The 14,165-nt window shown below is 43.5% G+C and overlaps 1 protein-coding gene across 1 annotated transcript in view; it reads right to left on the reverse strand.

The window, feature by feature from the left end:
• Positions 1 to 11,526, reverse strand: part of LOC116903736 (zinc finger protein 708-like) — a 30,405-nt gene extending 18,879 nt beyond the window's left edge. Inside the window, 2 exon segments of the mRNA XM_032906421.1 lie at positions 10,874 to 11,254; positions 11,348 to 11,526. Of these exon segments, the coding sequence (XP_032762312.1) occupies positions 10,874 to 11,254; positions 11,348 to 11,526 (560 nt within the window).
• Between the last annotated feature and the right edge of the window lie 2,639 nt (positions 11,527 to 14,165).

The following is a 14,165-nucleotide window of genomic DNA, read 5'->3' on the forward strand; positions in this document are numbered from 1 at the left end:
TTGCAGAGGACCTAAGTTTAGTTCCCAGCACCCAGGTAAAAAAAAATCCCCCCTCCCTCTCTCCATCTCTTTTACTCTTTCTTTCTCTTTGGAGACTGGGTTCCCTCTGCGGCTCTGTCACTCACTCTGTAGACCAGGCTGGCCATAGTGCACAGAGATCCTCCTGTCTCTGCCTCCTATCTGTTGGATTTAAAGTTGCAGAGGACCTAAGTTTAGTTCCCCACATCTAGGTCAGCTCACAACTGCCTTATAACTTCAGCTCCAGGGGAGCCTGACACTTCGGGCCTCTGCAGGCACTTGTATGTATGCACGTGTGTGTGTGTGTGTGTGTGTGTGTGTGTGTGTGTGTGTGTGTGTGTGCGTGCGTGTGCCTGCTCTTAAGATAATACATCTACAAGATGGACAAACGTATTCACATGAGTTATTCCCGGTACAGATCTGACTCCCTCCAAATGACAAACGACTAGAACCCCCAGTAAAGTGATAATTATGCAGCTTCACACTTAGGGTGCATCTCAGGAAAGCCCGAGTCAGAGGGCAAGAGCCCATTGGTGACCAGACGCTGAACAAGACCATGGTCCACAGAACCTCTTCTTTGTTGAGTTCGCCAATTGCAAAGGATGTGCTGTTTGTAATTAGAGACTAGCAGCCTCTGCAGGCAAGCTTGGTGGCTGTGGAAATCCAGAGTGGTAGAAAAACCTAGAACTATAGTGTCTGTCTTAGTTGGCTTTTCTATCGCTGCGATAAAATATTCAGATGCAAAGCAGCTTAGGGGAGGAAAGGATTTCTTTGGCTTACACTTCCCATTCATAGTCTGTTGTTGAGGGGAGTCCGGGCGGGAACTCAGGACCTAGCGGCAGGAACCAAAGCAGAGAGCACAGGAGGAGTGCTGCTTTCTGGCTTGCTGTCCTGACTCACTGGGCCCGCTTTATTGCACAGTCCAGGATACCTTGCCTAGTGATGGCCCCATCCACAGTGGGCTGGGCCCTCCCACATCAATCATCAATCAAGAGAATGCCCTCTCCACGCCCCAGACTTGACCACAGAACAGTCTAGTGGAGGCCGTACTTCAGTTGAGAGTCCCCCTTCCAAATACATCTAGCTTTGTGTCAAGTTGACAAAACCCAACATCGCCGTGTCTGTGGCAAAGAGCAGAAGCAAGGAGAGCCAGGCAGGCAGAGAGAGTAAGTGAAGGGCACCTGCAGACGAGGTTTCCGATACCGAGGCCACCTTATTAATATTTTCTCTTTTTGTCTTTCCTCAAAAGGAACAAAGCTAAGGATAAAATTCCATGCCATTGAATCAGGTCTAGTTCTCTCCCCATTCTATCACCTGTATTTTCCTCCTCCTTTCATACTCGAGGCCAGAAAACCTACATACTCCCAGGGATAAAGCAACAGGAGCCAGTCTTTGCTGTACCCATGGCCAACTGACTGCTTGTGAGCTTGCTGTTTAGAAGCTGGTGGGGAATCTTGAAAAGGTCTGCTAATCATACAGTCTTGCAGAGTGATTTAGTGAGGCTGTAGCGTTTCACAGCTCCTGCCAATGTGAAATACAGTTCTTCTCTCCTTGGGGAGGTTATCTGTCCTTGTCGTTTTTCCTTCTCCCAGGAATCAGTCTTAGCCCCGCCTATTGTTCTCAAAAACACCATTTGATGATGACAGAGACTGCCAACCTTGACTGGTCACAGTGTCTGGACACTAGAAAGCCACCCTTGGAGGACAGGCACCCCATAGGGCCTCTCTGCTTTGTAAAATTTGCCCGTGAAAGACCTGGATCTATTGCTCAGGGTAGAGCGTTTGCACAACATGCGTTCCTGGTGGCCAGTGCCTGGGGAAGGCAGCAGAGTTAAAGGTAGTTCTGAGCCACCATGTGGGTACTGGGTACTGAACCACAGTCCATTGGAAGAGCAGTCAGTGCTTGCGCGCTCTCTCTCTCTCTCTCTCTCTCTCTCTCTCTCTCTCTCTCTCTCTTAATGTATTTATTTATTCTCTCATATATTACACCCTGACCACAGTCCCCATCCCTCTTCTCCTCCCAGGGTAAACGCCCTCCCTCCTTCAATTCCTGACCCCACTCCTCCTCCATTTCCCTTGAGAGAAGGACAGGCTACCGGTGGATATTACTCAAACATGACAGCCAGTGCTCTTAACCAGGGATTCATCTCGCTGCTTCCTGTGTAGTGCTACAATGTTTCTTTTTCTTTTTTCTTTTTTTTTTCTTTTTTCTTTTTTCGGAGCTGGGGACCGAACCCAGGGTCTTGCGCTTGCTAGGCAAGCGCTCTACCACTGAGCTAAATCCCCAACCTTGGCTATAATGTTTCTTAATGATAAAGGAGCCAGAAGTTGGTAGGGAAATGTAGCTATTGCTTAGTATAGGTATCTACTTATTGTATACAAGATAAAAGGCTATAGAATTTGTAGGAGAAATAGAAGAAACTATAAACACATCTGAGATTCAAATGCTGCTCGTTTAGGGAAAGTAGACACCAAGGTCAACTCTATTGACCAATCGGACTTAACTGACTTCTGTGGACCCACAGACAACGGAGGACACAGTCTTTTCAAAATCTACGAAATGCTCACTAAAATGATCCATATTTTTTGGCTGTTAAAAATGTCAGTACATTTAGGAGATCTTGACTAGTATGCAGTGTGTTTTTTAGATCACACTGACTTAAAAACAAAAACAAAAAATCAGTAACGGGAAAATAACTGGCAAGTCTCTAAAAATAAATTGGAATAAATTTAAAGACCAGGGAATTAAATCCCTAAAGAAACTTGAAAATATTTTGAATAAAAAAAATGAAGTGTCAACATTTCAAAATCCTGAGATGTAACTAAACCGGGAGGGAGGCGGAGGACAGGCAGTGGCTTGCACATCAGCTTAAAGAGGCCTAATCATCCACTGTAAGTAACCCGAGGGGGGCGAAGCAAATAAAAGCCAAAGCAACAGTAGAAATGAAATAATATACAAGTGTATAGAAATCAATGAAACAGAAAAGAGAAAACTTAGTACAGAAAACCAATAAAAGCAAAAGCCGTTTCTTTCAAATTTAATAAAATCAATAGCGCCTCCAGCCAGACTTAAAGCCAGGAAGACAATTGCAAAAATTTATAACTAGCAGCCATGAGAGGGGATATCACTGTAGATCCCAGAGACGCGAGGGGGAAACGTTAAACACGATTTCATGCTGATAAACTTAATAAGTTACAGGAAATGGACACTCAACACTGCCAGAGCTCGCTCCAGGACTTGGTGGCCCAGTGGCCCTAAACCCATTGCTAACATTGTTGCTACAAATCTTCCTTCCTACCTTCCTTCCTTTTCTTCCTTTTTTCCTTCTCTCTCTCTCTCTCTCTCTCTCTCTCTCTCTCTCTCTCTCTCTCTCTCTCCCTCCCTCCCTCTCTTTTCTTTTCCTTTTCTCCTTCTTTCCTTCCTTCCTTCCCTCTGTTTTTTTTCTTTTTTCTTTATGAGACAGGGTTTCTCTGTGTAGTCCTGGCTTTCCTGGAATTGGCTGTGTAGACCAGGCTGGTCTTGAACTCAAAGATTCTCCTGCTTCTGCCTCCTCAGTGCTAGGATCAAAGTTGTGTGTCACTACATCCTTTTAAAATAAAAACCATTTTAAAGTGTGCTTGTGTGTAAACGAAGCAAACAAACCTGGACATTTTTGTGTTCTCCTCAGCGAAGTCATATATATTTTATTCTAAAATCCAAGGTTAGTTTGCAAATTGCAATTTTCATGGGAAAATAAAAGCAAATGGCTTTCTTGATGGTTGGAGACCTCCTCCTCCTCCACCACTTTTTTTTTTTTTTTTGACAAAATCATCTATTTATAACAAGAATGTTTTAAAAATCTTAACAAGAGTTGCACAGAGTTTTCCTCAGTTTGGTCAAAAGAACTTAAAAACACAGTTAAGATGGTTTGCAGGTGGAAGGCTGGTCCTCTTCTCCATAGTTGGGAAGGAAGGCCAACCTTTCTACTTCATCTCACACCAGGCTGGAGCTCCCAGGTAAAGCAGTCAGGTGAGAAAGTGAAGCAATAGGAATGCGATGTTGGAAAAGGAAGGAAAACTGTCTTCTTCTTCTTCTTCCTTTTTTTTTGTTTGTTTGTATCTTTTTTTTTTCAATTTTATTTTTCTTGGATATTTAATTTTTTTTTAAGATTTATTTATTTAATGTGAGTATACTGTTGCTCTCTTAGGATATACCAAAAGAGGGCATGAGATCCTGTTACAGATGGTTGTGAGCCATCATGTGGTTGCTGGGATTTGAACTCAGGACCTCTGGAAGAGCAGCCAGTGCTCTTAACCGCTGAGCCACTTCAGCCCCTTCTTGGATATTTTATGCATTTACATTTCAAATGTTATCCCCTTTGCCCCTTCTCCCATAGCCTTCCCCCTCCCCCTGCTTCTATGAGGATGTTCCCACTCTCACCCACCCACTTACACCTCAACGCCCTGGCATTCCCCTACATTGAGGAAACAAGCCTTCACAGGACAATGCCATCTACTGCTACATATGCAGCTGGAGTCATGGGTCCCTCCATGTGTATTCATTGGTTGGTGGTTTAGTCCCTGGGTCTAGTTGGTTGATATTGTTGTTCTTCCTATAATGTTGCAAACCCCTTCAGCTCCTTCAGTCTTTTCTCTAACTCCTCCATTGGGGTTCCTGTGCTCCGTCTGATGGTGATCAGTAAGCATCCTCATCTGTATCAGTAGGGCTCTGGCAGAGCCTCTCAGGGGACACCCATATCAGACAAGTACTTCCTGGCATCAGCGATAGTGACTAGGTTTGGTGTCTGCAAATGGGATGGATCCCCAGGTGGGGCAGTCTCTGGATGGCCTTTCCTTCATTCTCTGCTCCAAACTTTGTCTCCATATTTCCTCCATGAATATTTTTGTTCCCCCTTTCTAAGAAGGAATGAAGCCTCCACATTTTGGTCTTCCTTCTTCTTGAACTTTGTATGATCTTTGAAGTTTTTCTTAGCTATTCTGAGCTTTTGGGCTAATAATATCCACCTATCAGTGTGTGCATACCATGTGTGTTCTTTTGTACTCACTCAGGATATTTTCTAGTTTCATCCATTTGCCTAAGAATTTCATGTAGTCATTGTTTTTGATAGCTGAGTAGTACTCCATTGTGTAAATGTAACACATTTTCTGTATCCATTCCTCTGTTGAAGGACATCTGGGTTATTTCCAGCTTCTGGCTATTATAAATAAGGCTGCTATGGACATAGTGGAGCTTGTGTCCTTGTGATATGTTGGGGCATCTTTTGGGTGTATGCTCAGGAGTGGTATAGCTGGGTCCTCAGGTAGTACCTATGTCTAATTTTCTGAGAAACCAACAAACTGATTTCCAGAGTGGTTGTATCAGCTTGCAAATCCACCAACAATGGAGGAGTGTTCTTTCTCCACATCCTTGCCAGCATCTACTGTCACCCGTGTTTTTGGTCTTAGCCATTCTGACTGGCGTGAGGTGGAATCTCAAGGTTGTTTTGATTTGCATTTCTCTGAGTAAGGATGTTGAACATTTCTTTAGGTACTTCTTAGCCATTTGATATTCCTCAGCTGAGAATTCTTTTTAGCTCTGTACCCCATTTTTAATAGGATTATTTGATTCTCTGGAGTCTAACTTTTTGAATTCTTTGTATATATTAGATATTAGCCCTCTGTCAGATGTAGGATTGGTAAAGACCTTTTCTCAATCTGTTGGTTGCCATTTTGTCCTGTTGACAGTGTCCTTTGCCTTACAGAAGCTTTGCAATTTTATGAGATCCCATTTGTCGATTCTTGATCTAAGAGCATAAGCCATTGGTGATCGGTTCAGGAAATTTTCCCCTGTGCCTATATGTTTGAGACTTTCCCCCCATTTTCTCTTCTATTAGTTTCAGTGTATCTGGTTTTATGTGGAGGTCTTTGATCCACTTGGACTTGAGCTTTGTACAAGGAGATAAGAATGGGTCAATTTACATTCTTTTACATGCTGACCGCCAGTTGAATCAGTACCATTTGTTGAAGATGCTGTTTTCCATTGGATAGTTTTAGCTCCTTTGTCAAAGATTAAGTGACCATAGGTGTGTGGGTTTATTTCTGGGTTTTCAATTTTATTCCATTGATTTTACCTGCCTATCTCTGTACCAATACCATAAAGTTTTTATCACTATTGCTCTGTAATACAGCTTGAGGTCAGGGATGGTGATTCCCCCAGAAGTTCTTTTATTGTTGAGAATAGTTTTCACATCCTGGGTATTTTGCTTTTCCAAATGAATTTGCAAATTGCTCTTCTAATTCTATGAAGAATTGAGTTGGAATTTTGATGGGATTGCATTGAATCTGTAGATTGCTTTTGGTAAGATGGCCATTTTTACTATATTAAACCTGCCAATCCATGAACATGGGAGATCTTTCCATCATTTGATATCTTATTCGATTTCTTTCTTCAGCAACTTGAAGTTCTTATCATACGGATCTTTCTCTTGCTTGGTTAGAGTCACACCAAGGTATTTTATATCATTTGTGGCTACTGTGAAGGGTGTCATTTCCCTAATTTCTTTCTCAGCCTGTTTATCTTTTGTGTAGAGGAAGGCTAGTGATTTGTTTGAGTTAATTTTATATCCAACCACTTTGCTGAAGTTGTTTATCAGCTGTAGGAGTTCTCTAGTGGAATTTTTGGGCCATTTAAGTATACTATCATATCATCTGCAAATAGTGATATTTTGATTTCTTCCTTTCCAATTTATAGCTTCTTGATCTAATTCAGTTGTCTTATTGCTCAAACTTAGACTTCAAGTACTATATTGAATAGTAAGGGAGAGAGTGTGTAGTCTTGTCTTCTCCCTGATTTTAGTGGGACTGCTTCAAGTTTCTCTCCATATAGTTTGATGTTGGCTACTGGTTTGCTGTATATGGCTTTACTATGTTTAGGTATGGGCGTTGAATTACTAAACTTTCCAAGACTTTACCATGAAGGGGTGTTGAATTTTGTCAAATGCTTTCTCAGCATCTAATGAGATGATCATGTGGTTTTATTCTTTCAGTTTGTTTATATAGTGGATTATGTTTATGGATTTCCATATATTGAACCATCCCTGCATCCCTGAGACGAAGCCTACTTGATTATTTTGATGCATTCTTGGATTCATTTTGTGAGAATTTTATTGAGTATTTTTGCATCGATATTCATGAGGGAGATTGGTCTGACGTTCTCTTCCTTTGTAGGGTCTTTGTGTAGTTTGGGTATGAGTGTAATTGTGGCTTCAAAGAATGAATTAGGTAGTGTTCCTTCTGTCTCTATTTTGTGGAATAGTTTAGACAGTGTTGGTATTAGGTCTTCTTTGAAGGTCTAATAGAATTCTCCACTAAACCCATCTGGCCCTGGACTTTTTTGGTTGGGAGACTTTTAATGACTGCTTCTATTTCTTTAAGGGGTCATGGGACTGTTTAGATGGTTTATCTGATCCTGATTTAACTTTGGTGCCTGGTATCTGTTTAGAAAATTGTCTATTTCACCCAGAGTTTCCAGTTTTGTTGAGTATACGCTTTTGTAGCAGAATCTGATGATTTTTTTAAAAAAAATTTCCTCAGTTTCTGTTATGTCTCCCTTTTCATTTCTGATTGTGTTAATTCGGATAGTGTCTCTCTGCCCTCTGGTTAGTCTGGCTAAGGGTTTATCTATCTTGCTGATTTTCTCAAAGTGCCAGATCCTGGTTTTGTTGATACTTTGTATAGTTCTTTTTGTTTCTATTTGGTTGATTTCAGCTCTGAGTTTGATTATTCCTCTGTTGATTAATTCCTCTTGAGTGAATTTGCTTCTTTTTGTTCTAGAGCTTTTAGGTGTGCTATCAAGCTGTTAGTGAATGCTCTCTCCAGTTTCTTTTTGGAGGCACTCAGAGCTATGAATTTTCCTCTTAGCACTGCTTTCATTGTGTCCCACAAGTTTCTGTATGTTGTGCCTTCATTTTCATTAAATTTTAAAAAGTCTTTAATTTAAAATTAATCATTGAGTAGAGCATTGCTCAGCTTCCAGGAGTATATGGGCTTTCTGTTTTTGTTGTTATTGAAGACCAGCCTTAGTCCATGGTGATCTGATAGGATGCATGGGATTATTTTAATCTCCTTGTATCTGTTGAGGCCTGTTTTGTGATCAATTATATGGTCAATTTGGAGAAGGTACCATGAGGTTCTGAGAAGGTATATTCTTTTGTTTTAGGATGAAATGTTCTATAGATGTCTGTTAAATCCATTTGGTTCTCAACTTGTTAGTTTCACTGTGTCTCTGTTTAGTTTCTGTTTCCATGATCTGTCCATGGAGAGTACGGCGTTGAAGTCTCGTACTGTTATTGTGTGTGGTGCAATGTATGCTTTGAGCTTTAGTAAAGTTTCTTTTATGAATGTGGGTGCTCTTACATTTGGAGCACAGATGTTTAGAATTGAGAGTTCATCTTGTAGATTTTTCCTTTGAATATGAAATATGCTTCCTTGCGTTTTTGATAACTTTTGGTTGAAAGTTGATTTTATTTGATATTAGAATGGATACTCCAGCTTGTTTTTTGAGACCATTTGCTTGGATTTTTTTCCCCACTGTTTTACTGAGGTAGTGTCTGTCTCTGTCACTGAGGTGTGTTTCCTGTATGCAGTAAAATGCTGGGTCCTGTTTATGTATCCCGTCTGTTAGTCTATATCTTTTTATTGGGGAATTGAGTCCATTGATATTAAGAGCTATTAAGGAGTGGTGATTGTTGCTTCCTGTTATTTTTATTGTTAGAAGTGAGTTATGTTTGTGTGACTATCTTCTTTTGGGTTTATTGCAGGAAGATTATTTTCTTGCTTTTTCTAGGGTGTAGTTTCCCTCCTTGTGTTGGAGTTTTCCATCTATTATCCTTTGTAGGGCTGGATTTGTGGAAAGATATTGTGTAAATTTGGTTTTGTCATAGAATATCTTGGTTTTCCATCCATGGTAATTGAGAGTTTTGCTGGATATAGTAGCCTGGGCTGGCATTTGTGTTGTCTTAGGGTCTGTATGACATCTGTCCAAGATCTTCTGGCTTTCACAGTCTCTGTTGAGAAGTCTGGTGTAATTCTGATAAGTCTGCCTTCATATGTTACTTGACCTTTTCCCCTTACTCCTTTTAATATTCTTTCTTTGTTTTGTGTATTTGGTGTTTGACTATTATGTGACAGGAGGAATTTTTCTGGTCCAATCTGTTTGGAGTTCTGTAGGCTTAGTGTGTGTTCATGGGGCATCTCTTTAGGTTAGGGAAGTTTTCTATAATTTTGTTGAAGATATTTACTGGCCCTTTAAGTTTGGAATTTTTGTTCTCTTCTATATCTATTATCCTTAGGTTTGGTTTTCTCAATTGTGTCCTGGATTTCCTGGATGTTTTGGGTTAGGAGCTTTTTGCTTTGTTGCATTTTCTTTGACAGTTGTGTTAATGTTTTCTATGGTATCTTCTGCCCCTGAGATTATCTCTTTAATCTCTTGTATTCTGTTGGTGATGATTGTATCTATGACTCCTCATCTCTTCCCCAGGTTTTCTGTTTCCAGGGTTGTCTCCCTTTGTGATTTCTTTATTGTTTCTATTTCCATTTTTAGATCCTGGATGGTTTTGTTCAATTCCTTCACCTGTTTGGTTGTGTTTTCCTGTTATTCTTTAAGGAATTTCTGTGTTTCCTCTTTAAGGGCTTCTACTTGTTTACTTGTGTTGTCTAGTATTTCTTTAAGGGAATTATTTATGCCATTCTTAAAGTCCTCTATCATCTTCATGAGATGTGATTTTTAAATCCAAATCTTGCTTTCCAGTGTGTTGGGATATCCAGTATTTGCTCTGGTGGGAGAACTGGATTCTGATGATGCCAAGTAGTCTTGGTTTCTGTTGCTTAGGTTCTTGTGCTTGCCTCTGACCATCTGGTTATCTCTGATGTTAGTTGGTCTTGCTGTCTCTGACTGGAGCTTGTCCCGCCTGTGAGCCTGTGGGCTTAGGGAGAGTGCTCCTGGCAGACCAGCTCTCTCAGGGCAGGTTTTAAGTCCTAGAGCTGTGGGACAGCCCAGCTCTGGGCGCAGATTGGAAAACTGTCTTCTTGGCAGGCAACATGACTATCTCTGCGAAAATTACTCTGAAGTCTTTAAAACAGCTGAGACAGAAGTGAGGCTAACGAAATCTCAGAAAAGAAGGCCAATGCACACCGCCAGAATGGAAGCATACTGCGAAGGCGCCATTTCTTTATGGTTCCTTTATGTGTGGGTGTCTTCCTGAATGCATTTCTGTGCATGCAGAGTCTCTGAGGATCCGAGGGGAGGGCATTGGGGAGCAAACCTGGGTCCTCTGGTGGGGCAGCCAGTTCTTTTAATTACTGAGTCATCTTTCTGGCCCTTAAAAACACAAGTTCCCCCCTCCCCCACCCTGTCTCCCTCCCTCCCCCACCCTGTCTCCCTCCCTCCCCCCTCCTTTCCTTTTTCTTTTTTTAGCAAATTCTTTTTTTTTTTCTTCTTTTTTTCGGAGCTGGGGACCGAACCCAGGGCCTTGCACTTGCTAGGCAAGCACTCTACCACAGAGCTAAATCCCCAACCCCTCCTTTTTCTTTTTAAAAGTAAAATGGAAACCAAGGCACTGTAAGTTCCTGCAGCTGAACAAACAGGGAATACCTTCCTAGTTAAGAAGAAGGGACTGGGGAGATGGCTCAGCAGTAAAGACTACACACCACTCTTGCAGAAGACCTGAACTTGATTTGGACGAACCATGTTGGATGGCTCAAAACAGCCTCTAATTCCTTCTCTGTTTCAATTTCCTGGCAGAACTTCCTTGGAGACTCACCAAGAGCGGCAATGGCTAGTTCAAGGACCATGCGTATGGCCTCGGCTTGAATGGTACCTGCCGTAGTTCTTCCTAATGGCTGAGAACGGGGGTCCACAGGAACATCTACACTTCTTGCCCGTGAGTTCTCTGACATCTCGTGAAAAAGCCCAGTGGCAGAAGCCCTTCCCACAGTGCTCATGCGCACAGAACCTCTTTGTCAAGTGCAGCCTCTGGTGGATGCTGAAGCCCTTTGGCCACCTGAAGACCTTTCTGCACTCACCACACGTGTAGGGCTTCTCTCCTCTGCTACTCTGCTGGGGGCGCTTGCCGTTCTCTTTGGTACGAAAGGCCTTGCCACCGTTTTCCCCAGTATAAAGGCTTCTCTCCGATATGAACAAGCTTGTGCCACAGGAGGTTGGCTTTCTGTTTGAAGGCCTTCCCACAGTTGCTGCACACCTAGGGCCGGTGATGAGTGGATTTTATGATGTGCAGGGTGGCCCTTTAAGCTGAAGGCCTGTCCACATGCCTCGAGGCAGAAGGGCTTTTCACTTGTGTGATTTCTGTGGTGGCACAGAAGGTTTGAAACTCCGTGGAAAAGTCTGGCCACACTCGAAGCACTCAAAGGCCACAGATAAACGGATGCCCCTTTGTACCACGCTTACACTGCCTGGTTGCTTCCTGCGGGATTTTCCACACATCTGGTTCTGGGAAGCTTCGTGTTCGTCCATTTTCCTCCCAGAGGTAGCTCTGGGGAAGCGCACTTTACTGGATATTTTACACTTTACAGGGCATTTTCCCTCAAGGCAGCCCCTTTCTTGGGTCCTGTCCGTGAATGGGTCCTCTCAGGAGCTGAAGCCACCGTATGATTTATAGACTTTCTGCCTCCTAGGCGGAAACCTTTGTGTCCTTCCAAAAACTCAGATCTGTCCCTGTCTTCAGCCCAAGGTTTATCCCACTGTTCCAGATAAGAAATAAGGCCTGGTCTCTGGCCACAGCACATTCAAGTTCCTGAAGTTCTCCAGAATCACAGGCCAGTAGAGAGTCCTCTGACTAGGACTGAGACACTCCCATTCTTCCCTGCAGAAGTACTTGGCCAGACCTCTGAAGATCACGGCACCTGACACGCAGATGGTTCCAGGACTGCCTGCCCTGTTGGAAACATCGCTCTTGTCTAGCCTCAGGCAGCCCAGAGCAGCATACCCTTCCAGCTCCTTTATTGTTTTAATGAAAAAAATTCATGTTTTTAGCTTTTGAATATAGGATCTACATAGCCAAGGCTGGTCCTGAACTTCCAAAAATTGGATATTTTTATTTACATTTCAAATGTTTTCCCCTTTCCCAGTTTCTCGTCCATAACCCCCTTATCCCATCCCCTACTCCTTCTTCTATGAGGATGTTCCCCACCCACCCATCCTTCCCACTTTCCCTGCCCTGACATTCCCCTACACTGGGGGCAGGGTCGAACCTTGGTAGGACCAAGGACTTCTCCTCCCATTGGTGCCCAACAAGGTCATCCTCTGCTACATATGCAGCTGGAGCCATGGGTCTGTCCATGTGTGCTCTTTGGGTGGTGGTTTAGTCCCTGGGAGCTCTGGTTGGCTGGTATTGTTGTTCTTATGGGGTTATATGTCCCTTCAGCTCTTTCAATCCTTTCTTTAATTCCTCCAATGGGGACCCCGTTCTCAGTTCAATGGTTGGCTCCAAGTGTCTGCCTCTGTATTTGTCATGCTCTGGCAGAACTTCTCGGGAGACCGCTATATCAGGCTCCTGTCAGCATGCACTTCTTGGCATCAACAATATTGACTGGGTTTGGTGACTGTACATATATGGGCTGGATCCCCAGGTGGGACAGTCTCTGGACGGCCTTTCCTTCAGTCTCTGCTCCATACTTTGTCTCCATATCCTATGAATATTTTTGTTCTCCCTCTAAGAAGGACTGAAGCATCCACACTTCGCTCTTTTTCTTGAGCTTCATGTGGTTTGTGAATTGTATCTTGGGTAATCCGAGCTTTTGGGCCACCTATCAGTGAGTACATACCATGTGAGGGGTTTTTTGTGATTGGCTTGCCTCACTCAGGATATTTTCTAGTTCCATCCATTTGCCTATGAATTTCATGAAGTCATTGTTTTTGAGAGCTGAGTAGTACTCCATTGTGTAGATGTACCACATTTTCTGTATCTATTCCTCTGTTGAGGGATATCTGGGCTCTTTCCAGCTTCTGTCTGCCTCCTAAGTGCTGGGATTTCAAGTCCTCTGACCTCCTATTGAGCTCTTCTGGTATTTCCAAACACCAGAGGGTGGAGTGATCCCCTTAGCCATCCATCTCTCTTTAGCTACTTCCCTTCTCCCTGACAACCCCAGCTCCCATTGCTGCTTCCGTTTCATTTCTTTCTTGTATGTGTATGTACAGGTGTACACACACGTGTGTGTGTGGAGGCCACAGGTCAACTTCCTGTGTCATTCCTCAGGCACTACATGTTGGCACTTAGTTTTGGCTCCTCCCTACAGTTACCTGGCATCAGCCAGGTGTGCCTGACTCACTATAAAAGGGGCTGCTTGCCCCCTCCTCACTCTTCTCTTGCTCTCTCGCTCCTGCTCCTTTCTCCCTCTCTTCCCATTTCCCTCCCCCTCTCTCTCCAGTTGCTCTCGACCAGCCTCTACCCCTCTTCTCTCTCTGTCTCTCTCTCTGACCTGCTGATTTGCTTAGGCTGGCTGTCCAGTGAGCCCCAGGGCCCTCTTGTCTCTGGCTTCTCAGCACTGGGATGACAGAGCAGCAAGCTTTTCACAGGGATTCTGAAGACCCAAGTCCAGGTCCTCGGCAAGCTGTGTAAGGACTAATCCCTCTCCTCAGCCCTAGCTGCTCTTATGAAACCTGACCATGTCAGGCTAAAACCATCCCACCCACTTCCTGAGGAGTGAGTTGTAGTACCCCTCCCCCTTGTTAGGGTTTAAATCTCCGTCTGTGCCTGGACAGAAAACACCAAGCCAACATGTTTCCACGTGGGGAAATTTATTGAGAGAGGAAGAGGAGAGGAGAGGAAAGGCCAGTTATGGGCACATGGGGGGGGATGGGGAAGGGGGCAAGAGCAGTGAAGAACAAAGAGTAAGGGGGGGTAAGAGGAGGAGGAGGAGGGGTCAAGCAGCCCCTTTTTATAGTGTCAGGCACAACTGGCTGTTGCCAGGCAACTGTGGGGCAGAACATACCTGGCTGTTCCCAGGTAGTTGTGGGGTGGAGCTTAGACAGAATGCCAACATCCCTCTGTTTTGGTTTAATTAAAAAGAAACATCAGAGGCTATGGTGAAACAGGAATAGGGTCGTCATGATCTCTGACTACTTCCTGCTTGTTTGGGGGCGACATGTCTCGA

The sequence above is a fragment of the Rattus rattus genome, chromosome 6 (assembly GCF_011064425.1).
Source record: "Rattus rattus isolate New Zealand chromosome 6, Rrattus_CSIRO_v1, whole genome shotgun sequence".
Lineage (NCBI taxonomy): Eukaryota > Metazoa > Chordata > Mammalia > Rodentia > Muridae > Rattus > Rattus rattus.